The sequence below is a fragment of the Chelonoidis abingdonii genome, chromosome 3 (genome assembly GCF_003597395.2).
Source record: "Chelonoidis abingdonii isolate Lonesome George chromosome 3, CheloAbing_2.0, whole genome shotgun sequence".
NCBI lineage: Eukaryota > Metazoa > Chordata > Testudines > Testudinidae > Chelonoidis > Chelonoidis abingdonii.
In genome coordinates, this window is record NC_133771.1 from 206,289,557 (window position 1) to 206,303,672 (window position 14,116).

Below are 14,116 nucleotides of genomic sequence, written 5' to 3' on the forward strand. Positions count from 1 at the left end.
CTGAATACTTTTTCTAATATGCAAGATATGGAGGGAATCAAGGGAAAGCTTATAATATTTATATATAAACTGACAACTCTGAAAAATAGAGGGCCTATCTCCTTAATATGAGAGAGAGAGCGAGCAGAGAGTAATTTTTGAGGGCAGGAGGAATTTTGCTTTAGACAGACAACATTCCCCAATAGGATGAAAAGTGATCAGTCTCTAGCTTAATGAAACTCAGGCCTTGCTGAGAGAAATATAGCATTGGTTGTACCAGCACATGTAATGCTGTTTTCTGAAGTATAGTCTGTGACCATAAACTCTAAGATGGGAGGTCAGAAGTCAGCTATGCCAATTTACACTAGCGGAGGAACTGCAGGAGTGGAGAGCAAAACTCGACATATTAAATCAGTACGAAAGCACTCCAAGGCTGCAGGCTTTTCCTCTCTTTTCCCCATCCTCACAGAGTAGTGTTAAGCACACACTCGCCCTACAGGCAAATTGCCTGGAAGCTGCATCTTGCGAATAGGTGGCTTAACAAAGAAACAAAAATCACATTAAATGTAAAAAAAACCAACCCAAGAACATTTTAAATATTTCTGCAGCACATTTACCCTGATGCACAAACATCTTCTCCCTCGATCCTCTTTAGTGCTTCTCAAGTTCAGAGTGAACAATCATATAACACTATGTACTTCTCCTTGTTCCCCAATATACATGTTCTAAGCTGACCTCTGATGCGATGGAATGTTTTGTAATCAATTCTTAAAGTTATAGCACCACTGGATTTTATTAACTCGCATAACAACAACAAACAACGACAACAAAAAACCCAACAAAACCCAGGACCTCATAACTGATCAGCTTTGTTTTATCCTTAAAGCTGCTTTAACAAGCAGGGAGTAATATATTGCAATTGGTATGCCACAATTTAATTGTTCTGTTCTTAAATCTAATATTGCAGCCGTGGGTTAAGTTTACACCAGAGCTTTCAAGAACATGAAAGTGTGGTACATCTGTGTAACAGAAAGCTAAACATCTCTTGATCTGATGTGTTTACAATGACATTTGATATTGTGGAATGGTTTGGAGTTTGTTAAAGCTACAGGCCCATTTTTAACTGGTGTCATACAATAACTATGGTCTGCAAAAATCTCCTCAAACTGCTCAGCCTGATGTGAAACAAGTAAAGCTGAGGAGGATAATGTTTTCTCAAGAATCTTTGTAGCTTTGTCTGATGCAATGGAAATGGAACTCTGACCATAACTTCTCTTTCCGACTGTGGGCCATATGCTCAATTATTTCAATCAAGCATTTGAAAAAATAAACACCATTTAAATAAAAACACCTGAATTCATCATAATAGCATAAAGAGGGAACACAATAGTTCAATGAATGATACTTAAATCAACTAGGGAAACTTAGTACATTCAGAAATCAAAGAGTCTTCAAGTTAACAGGTGGCAGAGCTGTGTATGGTACCCCGGACTTCATATTCTGTATTATGAGCAGCTTCAGCATTATTTACTAGTTAGTGCATTTATTAAGCTCATAAGTAGTTTGGGAAACTTGGAAGTGGGCTCATAAATGTCAGCTGCAGTTTGTGAACTGCAAGTATCTGAGTGTTTTGATCAATGGTTTTACAGGAAAGTTAAAGGGTTATTAAAATTGTTTACTACTGCTACATGAAAAGGGAACAAGCCTGCTGAGTAACTTCAGTGGCAATAAGATGCATAAGTCTGCAGCTTGAATGCTGTAGCAGAAAAGAATTTCCACCTTTAATGAAAAGATTCAATTTGCACACAACCTCCGAGTCCACAGACTAGGAAGCCGGTTGTGTGTTCTTTCTTCACAATGAACTTATACAACTTTATGGTTGGTTGGTTGGTTGCAACATTAAGTGACCAAGAACACAGGTTTCTGTCAGAAATATTTAATATGAGTAAGTTTCTGTATGAACATTTTCTCATGCGCTAGTATGTCCTTCTGACACTTACTGTCCTTTGAGAACTCAACATGTGGAAATTAGGTAAGAAGATCCTTATCTGCCATGTCCTCGGGGGCAGTCCACATTGATGAATTAGGTATTATCCAGTCTGACAGCTGAAATTCATGCAAGCTAACATACTACACTGGAATCCATTCAGGTTTCAAATTTATTATTTCAACCAGAATTACGAACTAGCCAAAGCCTCTTCACAAAAAGGCACCAAAGCTGCACAGTGGCAACTTGACCAATGGGGGACAGTCTGCTTGCATAAAAAATACCTTAAAAAGCATATAATTCCATGGGAGTAGATCTGTAGCCATAGTCTCTTGCACATGGAAATTTGATACAGTAAAATGCAACAACAGTGCCTCCCCTCAGTTCAATTAATTGAGAAATAAAAATTGCCCTTAGAAGGGAAGAAATGCATTCATATTTCTTAGGCTTTTTCTCTTTTTTGTAACATCATAATGTTCTCTTCACGGGTGGGAAACTCAATCTTCAAGTTCAAAGCTTGTTTCATCGTATAGTTCAGGACGAGATGACCTGGAATGCCGTGAATATTTCAGTTGCAGAAAATCGCCCAATTCATCAAGGGCATTCAGGACCTGCAAGATCATTACACTGTATCAGTTATCTTAAAAGGATTTAAAGCTGTTCTCACTTCTGCTTTACATTTGAACAGCAAGTGACATGAAAACATATGTGGTTTTCACAGTGTAAAATCAAAGAAGAAGGAATAAAACCAAAGGGGTGAATTTTGCTGTCAGCTACACTGGTGAACCTCAGTGAAATCAATTGAGCTACACTAGATTTACATTAGAATCACTGAGAACAGAATTTGGCTCTATGATAGGCTATGTTGTATTAGCCAATGGCAATATTTACTAGCCAACTCTTTGTAAATTGTGTGTATTTCTCAGACATGCAGGGAGAAAAATTCTCCAGCTAAGAATTCTCATTTTTACATGAAAAAGGCACATATATAACATAAGACAACATTGCGGTATCTGCACACATATGCCAAAGGCCAGTTTCACCATTGTATAACTCCAGTGGTGGGCCAGGCCCAGATGTTTATCAGGGTCACTGTGAATATCTTGAACAGGATGATGTGGTTTGATGGCACATTTTCCAGTTTTGCTTGTATTAATATCATATCTGGCCTCATCCTATAATGTGAGTGGCTGCACATTCTCAACTCCTATTGGATTCAATAGAAAGCGAGGGCATTCAGAATCCCTCTGGAGCAGATCAGAACCCTGCAGCCTCAAACCCACGCTGAAGAGCCGATAATAGGTTGATATCAACTAAAAATATAGCACCTGTCCTTTCAATCCTGGTTCTGTTTACGCAGTAATATATGCTCAAGAATAGAAAAGTTCCCCCCTCCCCCAGTTTAAGAATGTGATAAAATGAGCTAAAAAAAGAAGGACCTGCAAAGTAATTCAAAAAAATTACCAACCTTGGAAACTTTCCCATTTATGGGTCTTCCCTCTTATGTATTACTGCCAGTGGTTTAAGCCAATGGTGGTTGTGATGAGAAATGGCACAAGAGCTATGTGTTTTTATTTTACACTGGATTTACAGCACATTTACGCAGTGGTTGTCCGTAAAAACATTTCAGCTGCCTGAGGTAACTAAACCACACTAAGGGTATGGCTACACTTGCAGCTGTACAGTGCTGCAGTGGGAGTGCTCCCACGGCAGCGCTTTGAAGTGTGAGTGTGGTCGCAGCGCCAGCGCTGGGAGAGAGCTCTTCCAGCGCTGCAGGTACTCCACCTCCCCATGGGGATTAGTTTACTCCCAGCGCTGGGGCAGTGTTTACTCTGGCGCTTTGCAGCGCTGTAACTTGCTGTGCTCGGGGGGTGTTTTTTCATACCCCTGAGCGAGAAAGTTGCAGCGCTGTAAAGCGCCAGTGTAGCCAAGACCTAAGAGTGTTTTCCATTCCCCACATAAGGCATAGGGAAGTTTAGATAGTGTTGCAAATACTATGACAGTGATACCTAGCTGCAAAGGCAAAACTGAAACTTGTAAAAGGTGACTGCCAGGGAGCGGCATTCAAGGCCCCAATTTGCATACCGCGGTGAGATGAATTGCAAGATCAGTGCTTGAAAATTGTAACTTTCATGTGTTTAATGCTGCTGTTTTAAGGAAAGAAAACCTAAGCGAAATAAAGAGATTAAGCTCTTAATCTCCAGGGTGATTTCACTGTGTATTACTGCAGTTGCATAATCAAAAGCTTATGCAACTCTGGAACTACACAGCGAAATAACAGCCTACCTAACTATACCTCGGTAACTAAGCATTGATAGATAACATATATATATATATATATATNATATATATATATATATATATATATATATATATATATATATATATATATATATATATATATATATATGTTACCATTTAATTTTAACTCCGTGTTGAGTATTCCATTGTTCCTTATTGTAGTTTTAAGATTAGGAGGAACTTCCTACCGCACATGTGCAAACCAGATTTTTTCAGTTTTGTTTCTAAAATGGTCTAAATTGACCTGGAAACTAGTCTTGAGTATAGGGCTACAGTCTCAGTCCTCCAACTGTGTTTGGATCCATGCGCTCACATCAAGTCCCACTGAGGTCTGCGTGGGCACAGGGCCAGCTGCAAGGAGTCAGAAGCAGGATCAGGGCTGTTGCCGCTTGAAAACACTGAGTGTATAAAATGCATCAGTTTCTGAGAGTTATGCTCATGTAAAAAGAGCCTTAAAATCTGTTGGCAACCAAAAAGTTCCACCCTTGCCTAACTCAAAAATGGATGACAATATTTTATCCAAATTTGCTTCCTCACCCCTGGACTGAGAGGAAGATGGAAAATTTCAATCTTAAAAATACTTTTTTTAGAAAGTTATGAACAGATGGAAAGAGAAGTTTACAATGGACATCTCAACGTAAGCGTAACTGCCCTTCTGGAGGCAAGTAAAGATACAGGAATCAAACTGGTCATATTGCACCTTTTAGTCCTCTTGTTAGATCCAAACAATTCCAAATATTGGACTGAAAGTTCCACATATATCATACAAAACCCAGGATGGTGCCATATTTTGCTCCTGCAATGTAACTCACATAAATATGGACTTAAAATAAGGGCATAGAAACCCTTATATGCAATTATTACCACATCATATAGGGTTTCCTGCCCAAGCAGTTAACTTTAGTCTTGGTGTGCTCCTCGTGTAGGTTTTATTAGTTAATACAGATTTGGTCACTCTTAGGAATAGAGGAATATAGTACAGTTAATTGTATAACTTAATATTTTAAATAAAATATGTAATCATAAAGGCTTTAAATATCAAGTGACAAAGATCAAGAAAAACAAATGCAAAATGAATTATTGAGATTCAAAGTAACAGACTTGTAGCTTCTCCCAGCCCCTCTAGCATCTGATGTTAATTTCACCAGGACATCTGCTGTTCTTACCGTGTCTAACATCTCCCGTGTATGTGCAGCTGACACACAAAACCGAGCCCTTGATTCTGCGATAGGAGTAGCTGGAAATCCAACCACAACCACCCCAATATTTTTGGTTAACATGCACCTTGCAAAAGCCCTGGGAGGGGGGAAAGAAGAAAACAAAAGTGAGTTATTGCCAATAAACTGAGCATAAAGGGAAAACACTCGTGTGAAAAACAATGGTTAAAAAATCCTGGTCCTACTGAAGTCAATAGGAGTTTTACTATCAACTCTCCACTGCCTTGCAGCTTGTGTAGTCATTTTCATCCCTGCAAAGCGACTGTCAAAGAGAATCACTGATGTAAGTGAGCAGAGAATTCTGATTAGGAGCAATTTCCAAACACTGAGCACAGGTGCAAATGTCTATGTAAAGTGTAAGGCAGCAAGAATCAGGCAAATATTTAGACAAACAGATGGTAATAAATAAAAATTAATGCCATTTAGATCAAATTTCATTGAACAAGGCACTGAACATAAAGTAGAATGATGGTCCTGTCGCTGCAGCATGAGACTGGGACTTGGGAGACCTGGGGCTAATTCCTGGCTCTGCCAAAGATTCCCTGAATGACTAGGTCATTTAACCTCTTTGTGTCATTTCCCCACCTGTTAAATGGGGAGAACAGCTACCTGTTCGGTGTACCAAGGAGAAAATTGTTCATATTTGTGAGGTAAGTAATGCAGTGGGACATAGATCGGTTCATAACACTTAGTGTGGACTAATTGGCCTCAACTACAACCCGTTCTACCAATCTGTGCAAACGGGTAGAGGAGACTGTGGTCACAAATAAACTGATCCAAAGAGGAAGCATGCATGAGCCACTGGGACAGCTACAGAGGGACTCTGACAAACAACTTCATGAGGGAGTTCCAGAGATGGAGCCCCAATGCTGAGAAGCCTCTGCACCTTGACCAGTCCACACTGAACTTCTGGATGGCAAGAGGAGACATCTTGGTTGATCTCCAATGCCTCAAGAGGGAAACAAGATGATTCTGCAACTAAGGATTTCTCCCATTTCCCCCATAGTACCCAGGCCAGCTATTACGGTTGTGTTCTGGGCTGAGGATTTTCTATAGATCATGATTATAAGACCTGCTTTCTGCCCATCAGATAGTCCTTGCAAGAGGGTTTGATAAATAGTTAAACTTCAGACTGAAAGGATCCTGGTGTAACTGGGAGACAGGAGCGTTCGCTATTCCCCACAGATCCTGAAACGCTGATGGAAGCTTGGCCATAGAAGGGCACAAGTTCTCCATGTAGGAGCTGGCACGTTCACATCGGAATGAGTACGCAATTATCCTGATGGCTTTTCTGTTACCAGGTCTGATGGGCCAGGGTAGGACCCATATTTACGGTATCTAAGAAACAAAGGCTCCTCCTTAGAGCTACTTTTGCAAAGACTCCAACTCCCCACACTCTGGGCCTTCATTGATAAGCTAATAGGTTACTGCCAATTTAAATTACATAAGTCAATCAAGAGATATCATCACACACTGTAAAATGGTGAAATGTATGTCAGTCTAAGACATGTCAAACAACGAAATATCTTCAAAATAATTACACAATGCGCAGCTTTTAAATTATTATAATTTTTGCAAAACATCAATAGAAAGAGAAAGAAGAGTTTTGATTTTTTTAAAAGTCTGTACACTCATTTAGTGTATGGAGAAGCTGGCTCCAAATTAAGGCCAGGATTCAATTTAAAGCTACAGATGGCAAGTTCACGGAAAGGAAGAAATGTCTCCCTTGCAACATCTCCAGCAAGTAGCCACATTGAATAGTTTAAAATGTACCCTCCATATAATGTTAGTGTAGTTTGTTTGCCTACCAGGCACATTTCAGCACTTACCCTATTTTACCAGGCATATAAAGGAGCAAGGGGACAACAGGGGAATCATCATTTCCATAAACAATGAAACCCATTTCGTGCAGTCTCCGCCGGAAGTATCTTGTGTTTTCTCCTAGCTGGTGCACTCTCTGAAGCCCTAAAATGAGACAGTCACGAAATCAGTCAGGGCACAGATCCCAATGGGGCTTCTCTCCAGGAAAAACAAACAAACCAAAAAACAGGGATATGTAAGTTCCAGAACCATTTAGCTATCCATGTGATCTTTATGTAGCTATTGGAGCCACAAGAAAAATATTTAGCGAGTCCAACTGTTCAAGCCACGTAAATACAGAGGCACATACTGAACTTATATAACAGTGCAACTCCACTGATTTCTGCTGAATTATGCCTGATCAACATTGGCATGAAATGAAACTCAAACCTACTATATTCAAACACAAATGCTTATAGACAGGAGTATTCTCTCTCTGTCTCACTGGACATAGATTATTGTGCATATAGTTAAAAAGGACATGCTGGATGAAATATACTCATTGGTAGCAGTGGTGGTCTGGCATGACAGTATCTGGTATACATCCATCCAATTCTATTATTGTTCTTCCCTGATTAACAATGTCCTGCTATATCCTTGTGCTGGCAAGATGCGCAAATTCCATTCAAAATAGTTGCATAGATTTTTCAGTCATAACCTATTTTCACAGGCTCTTGCTCAAGGAAACCCGATTCCACATGTCCCATGTCCGGATTGCACTGTAAATGCATAGACAAGGTTCAGGGTTTCATGGGTTTGCACCTGCACACATGAGCTGGCCAAGAACAGGAGTGAAACTAGTAACCATGGAAGAACGAAAGCAGAATTCATCTTGCTGCATTTGAGTACTATCCCTTCTGGAAGATAGAGATGTGTCCAAAGGCAGAGGCAGCTCACTTCCTACCCCGATATCACCCTCTCTTGCTAGCCTAGAGCTAGCGAAACATTTCTGGCTAAAGCAAACAAAGAACAATTAAAGAGAGGCTAGAAAGTCAGCTTTGTATTTTGTCACCTTTAAAAAAAATATTGTGCCCATCACTCTTTTTAAAACAATGCTGAAGAAACCATTTTTTCCACACTTGCATCTTGAAGTCTTCCTCTCACCCACCTCACAATAAGTGCACAGGCACAGACTTTCTAATGTGCCAGGGGGTGCCTGACCCCTTGTTTTGCCCCAGACCCTGCCCCACTCCTTCCTCTAATGCCCCTCCCCCACTCCACTTCTTCCCCTCCCTCCAGTGTGCCACGCCCTCCCTCCTCCCCCTCCCTCCCAAAGCCTCCTGCATGCTGCAAAACAGCTGACCATGGCGGCTGGGAGTGCAGGGAGGGAGGGGGAGGCACTGAACAGCAGGGCCTGCTGGCGGGTGGCAAACACTGGCAGGCAGAGGGAGCTGATAGGGGGCTGCTGGTGGGTGCTCAGCATCCACCATTTTTTCCCCGTGGGTGCTATGATTAAGTGTACATATTTATAAGACCAGCCAAATAAAAATGCTTTGCAACAGAAAATACAGACACAGAGAAGGGGAAACCATTTTAAAAAAAATCCGTCAAAATCTTTGCTTTGGAAAAAGGCAAACGAGTCCCACACAAATGTAGTTCCACACGCACTGTAACCCAAAAAGGGTAAAGGAATGTCTGATATCAAACTACCTACAAGAGTGTAACATGAAAGCATTACATAAAGTCTTGGGCAGTGGTTAATAGTTCATAGAAACGCAGGAACTGCCAGCCTGGATTAGAGCCCAAAGGTCCATCTAGTCCAGTGTTCCATCTTGGACAGTGTCCAGCACCATTCTGCCATCAGGTCCGAAGTGGGATGCCGTGGGATTTTTTGAAAAGCTATATATGAGGGCAAAGGGAGGAAAGCTGTCTTCTAATTAGCTGTCTGTCTCACTGCCCCGCCTCCTCTGGGGCGGAGCAACCAATCGGAGCTCAATCACCCTCTCTTCCCCACTCCACTCCTGTGTGAGCGATGGTCGGCTCCTTTGCCCCTCCCCTTCCCTCCCGCAACTTCTGGCTGGGGCGAGGAGAGGTGGAAGAGCCCCTGGAGCTCGAGGTGTGCTGTGGCAGAGAAAAGATTGGGAACCACTGCCTTGGAGGAAGTTGCAAGAACCCTGCAGCAGACAGACTTGGGGTAATCTGCCCCTCACATGGGGTATCAGCCTGGTCTCTAATAGTTAGGGATTGGCTTAAGCCCTTATGCCCAAGCTTTAATATCCCTTCTATGTTTTGCTGCTAGTAGTTATGATAATTCTGGATATTGCTGATATCCATATAAATATCAAATACGTTTTTTGGATCTCATTAACTTTTGGGCCTCAACAATGTCCTGTGGCAAGGTCAGGGCCATCTGCTTCCCTCTGCTCCAGGGAGGCACAAAAGAGAAAGAGCCAGTACCATGGCACGCTTCCTCCTTTCTCTCAACCCATGGCAGGCAGCTGATCACTAGTTTGGAAGGGGCAGGCTCAACAGCATTCTCTCACTCTCAAGCCACAGGAGAAAGCAACACAAGTTACAGCAAACAAAGCCTGTCCTCTGTGCTCCACTGGGGGAGAAGAGAGTGACAGAACCAGCAGTTGGATGCCCAAGACAGTTACATAAGCTAAGTCAAGAATTCATCCTGTGATATTGTGATATTGTCAGAGTTCAAGGATGACTTTTGATCATTGTAGATCATGTGAAACTTGCGGAACTCCTTGCCTGAGGAGGTTGTGAAGGCTAGGACTATAACAGCATTTAAAAGAGAACTGGATAAATTCATGGAGGTTAAGTCCATTAGCCTGGCTGGGTAAGGAATGGTGTCCCTAGCCTCTGTTTGTCAGAGGGTGGAGATGGATGGCAGGAGAGAGATCACTTGATCATTACCTGTTAGGTTCAGTCCCTCTGGGGCACCTGGCATTGGCCACTGTTGGTAGACAGGATACTGGGCTAGATGGACCCTTGGTCTGACCCAGTATGGCCATTCTTATGTTCTTATGAAATGATTAAAGACACTTCAACAATATTTCAGATGTATTAATTTTCTTACTAAATGACATCCAGGGATGTCTGCATGACAAGAAATTGCATTCATATAATGTTTTTAGTTGCTTTGGAAAGCACTTTTACTTGTATCAATGTTGAACAGAAAACAGCAATACAGGTCAAACAAGTGTCTTGAAATTCATTCAGACATTTGAAATGTTACACAGTTGCTTTTATTTAATCTCACATATTATAGTCTATTAAAAATGATTTTCTACTCCTATTGTTTTGATGAAAGCCTAAGTTGAATGTATTTTTAAATAAATTGTTCCTTCCCCCACTGTCAACCTTGCGAATAGATCAAACGCATGCAACACGTAATGCATGTGTAGTTACACTAAGGATGTATATAAGCAGTCCCATCCAATTCTAGAATAGCTATACAAGTCATATAATATAATATAATGTGTATTACCCACATTAATTTGGAAAGTGAAATCCCCTGCTGATGATCAGTTTACATCCTGAAGCAAGAGGGCTGATAGACCTTGTCATTTTTTTAATGCTAGGTACTGTAACAGATGCTCTTCCAATTCATATAATTGGCCGATCCTTTGAGTCCTTCTGAACTCTGTATTTGTCCCAGTCATGTCCTGTAGCATTGATTATTGTGAAATAATTATATGCTGAATTAGAAAGTATTTCCTCGTATCTGTTCTAAATTTGTTGCCTTTCAATTGAGAGTGTCCATTTGTTTTTATGTTATGGGAAAGGGGTAAATAGTGTTTAGAATCATAGAATATCAGAGTTGAAGGGACTTCAGGAGGTCATTCACCTTCACTATACTATGCTGCTCATTGTTTTACAGACCTCCACCATATGGTCCCAGTGCAGAAGTGAAAGTAAGCGGGTACGGGCTGGTACGGAGGACCAATAAGAAAAGGAGACAGACAGAGAGAGAAAGAGAAGCCTTCTCCCTGCATAAGAATAGTTTAAACTCAGCTGTTTCCTGATGGTTCAGCCCCCAGGACTAGGTTTCTGGCATCCTTGTTAATTTCACTTACAGTAGCTGAGGGGAGGCGGTCGAGGGGAGGGTGTGTTTGACCATGGCAGGAGCAGTCCTTTTCTGCCCCCGGGGATGAGGGGATCTCTCCAATACTAATATACACAACAAATACAAGCATTTGGCTGCACAGCTTAAATCTAGAGCTAATAAAAGCAGGTGGAAGGGGAAAACTCACTCACACTGGTTTCTCATCTCCGCCTTCCCCCTCCTCCAGCCAGGCTGCAGACAAGGCTCTGCATTCCTCCCCATTCCCCCCGCCAGCAGAGGTTTTCCTCTAGGCTCTAGCTTGCAGTAGGGAGACTATCTGAGATGCCTGCTGCTGCTACCTGCAAAGGAACAGTTTAAACTCAGCTGTTCCCTGTGCAATTCAGTGCCCAGAGTTAGGAGCCGTTTCTGGCATCCTTGTTAATTTCACTCCCAGTTGTTGTTGGGTGTGTGTGACTATGGCAGGGGCAGTTCTTTTCTTCTCCTTGGATGAGGGGATCTCCTAAACACAATCAAAATCAGGAACCATTTCCAAGTTCAAATCTATCCCATTCCCTCCCCAGCAGAGGATCATGGTTGTGATGTCCAAACTGCTTGCAGATCCTCTTTGAAATGTTACTGTTTAAAAAAAACAACACAAAAAACATGGAGAACATGGTGGAACGATGTGTCATGATGATTAGAGTTTATTTTGGGCAAAACAATTTTGCTAAAGCAACTAAAGAGTCACAGGGAAAGCAAATAGCCTCTACAGACAAAACCACAAAGGGATTGGAGGGGAAAACTGAATATTCAGGGAAATTATTGTGCCTTCTTTCAAAGAAATAATAGTTTTCATTCCAATCCACCCTCTTTATATATTGATTTAAACACCTGAAATGTCCTTAGGACATCGGGTGCAATCTCAGATCTCTTTCTGTTTTGTCCTGCCTGCAGAGTGCAGGGGCTGAAATTGACAAAACTGTCTCTAAATATCTTGTATATTTCACGAAGGCTATTCCAGTTGTCCTTCATTCACCCCTGATTTCTCCTCCCCCTCCCCCTCCCCGGTTCCCTCCCTGTCTGTCTGGCTGTGCTTTTTGCCTTGGTTACTTACTCCTCGGCAGACCCAGCCCAGCGGCACCTGCTGGCTCTCTGCAGGCAGCAGCCCACAGAGGCCGGTTGCTGGGGTCGCCACTGGTCGGTGGCAGGCTGCAGCTGCATTGTTTGTGACATATTCATACACATACATACAGTCAGAGGTGAAAGTAAGCTGGTCCGGTCCGGTCTGGCGTACCGGCAAGAGCCAGTACGCCGTGCTGGACTGCATCAACATCCACAGTGGCGATTGAAAGGGTTCTAGGCTGCCCGCGGCTGCAGGCAGCCCTGAGCTCTTTAAATCCTGGCCGCAGCTAAGATTTAAAGGGCTCAGAGCTCCCTGCCGCTGCGGGCAGCCCAGAGCTCTTTGAATCTCGGCCATGGCTCTGGCGGTCGGGCTGGGGCCAGGATTTAAAGGGCTCCGGGCTTCCCTCAGCGGCAGGAGCTCTGGGTCCTTTAAATCCCTGCCCCAGCCCCGCAAAGCTCAGGGTTCCCCCTGGCAGCCAGAGCCCTGGGCCTTTAAATTTGCCCCTGAGGCTCAGGAGTCTCCCAGCCACCTCTGCAGCTGGGAGCCCCGGTTGATTTAAAGGCTCTGGGTCTCCCAGCCACAGTCAGTGTCCCAGGGCCTTTAAATCTTGAGAGGCCACGCCTCTTCCAGATGAGGCCATGCCCCCTCAGGACTCCGGCAGTACTGGTAAGTCCTGTAAGTTACTTTCACCCCTGTCTCAGTCTCATTTTTATTCTTTCCAAACTAAATAATCCCTGTCTTTTTACACTATCCTTTACGCATCTTCTTCTAATGCCTCTGATCTTTCCGGTTGCTACTCTTCTTCTGGTGATTCCAGTAACTGAGGAGATGGCCTGATACCATGTTCCAAGATGTATAATACCATTGTAGAAGTATCCATGTGCTTTATTCCCTAAATACCAGTCATACCCCCTGGCATGTTTCTGTCTCGCTTGGCCCCTGTCCTCCGCAGCTGGGATGATAGCAAGCCACCCCCACCCCCCCGGACCCTGCTGCCGGGGACAGTGGCTGAGTGAGCTGGAGCCTCCTTCCTCTCATGGCATGCTGGGCCCCTGTCCCCGGCAGCTAAGCCTGGGCAGGGAGTGGGCTGCCACTCACTGCCTCCCAGCCAGGCTCTCTCAGGCAGAAGCGGTTACGTCCCACTACCCGCCCAGTTGACAGAGAGAGAGGCGAATGTGCCAGGAGAAGGTTCATGGAGAGAGGAGACAACTTTTCTCCTCCCTGCCCCCAGCAGGCCAATCTAGGGGAGAACTTGACCCTCCATGCCCCCCCCCCCCATGTGTTGCCTCAATGTTTTCTGGAATTGTAACTCCCAGTGTATGGGAGCGGTTTATTTTATCCTGTGCACTGCTTTCCACTTGTCTGTTCTGATTTTCACCTGCTATCGTCAGAAGCTCTGGGACTTCTCACAACTCTCGCTGTTTTTGATTGGGAAGTTGAGTGAAGACCACATAGAATATAAGGGTTGGAAGAGACCTGAGGAGATCATCTAGTCCAATCCCCCTTTCAAAGCAGGACCAACACTAACATAGAGTAGTACTGGTCTGTGAGGCACTCCAGCATAAGGATCAGATTGTCCTTGGTTCTTGCACAGAGGGAGAGAAGAAGGATGAGTTGTGCAAGGGCTAGCGAGCACTGCAGTCACTGGGAGC

The 14,116-nt window shown here is 43.2% G+C and overlaps 1 protein-coding gene across 1 annotated transcript in view; it reads right to left on the reverse strand.

The window, feature by feature from the left end:
* Positions 1–2,251: 2,251 nt before the first annotated feature.
* SPTLC3 (serine palmitoyltransferase long chain base subunit 3) overlaps positions 2,252–14,116 on the reverse strand; it is a 128,664-nt gene continuing 116,799 nt past the window's right edge. Inside the window, exons 10-12 of the mRNA XM_075063461.1 lie at positions 7,314–7,449; positions 5,434–5,563; positions 2,252–2,577 (exon numbers count right to left, since the gene is read on the reverse strand). Coding sequence (XP_074919562.1) covers positions 2,464–2,577; positions 5,434–5,563; positions 7,314–7,449 — 380 coding nt within the window. The 3' untranslated portion in view covers positions 2,252–2,463. The remainder of the gene's footprint in view (positions 2,578–5,433; positions 5,564–7,313; positions 7,450–14,116) is intronic.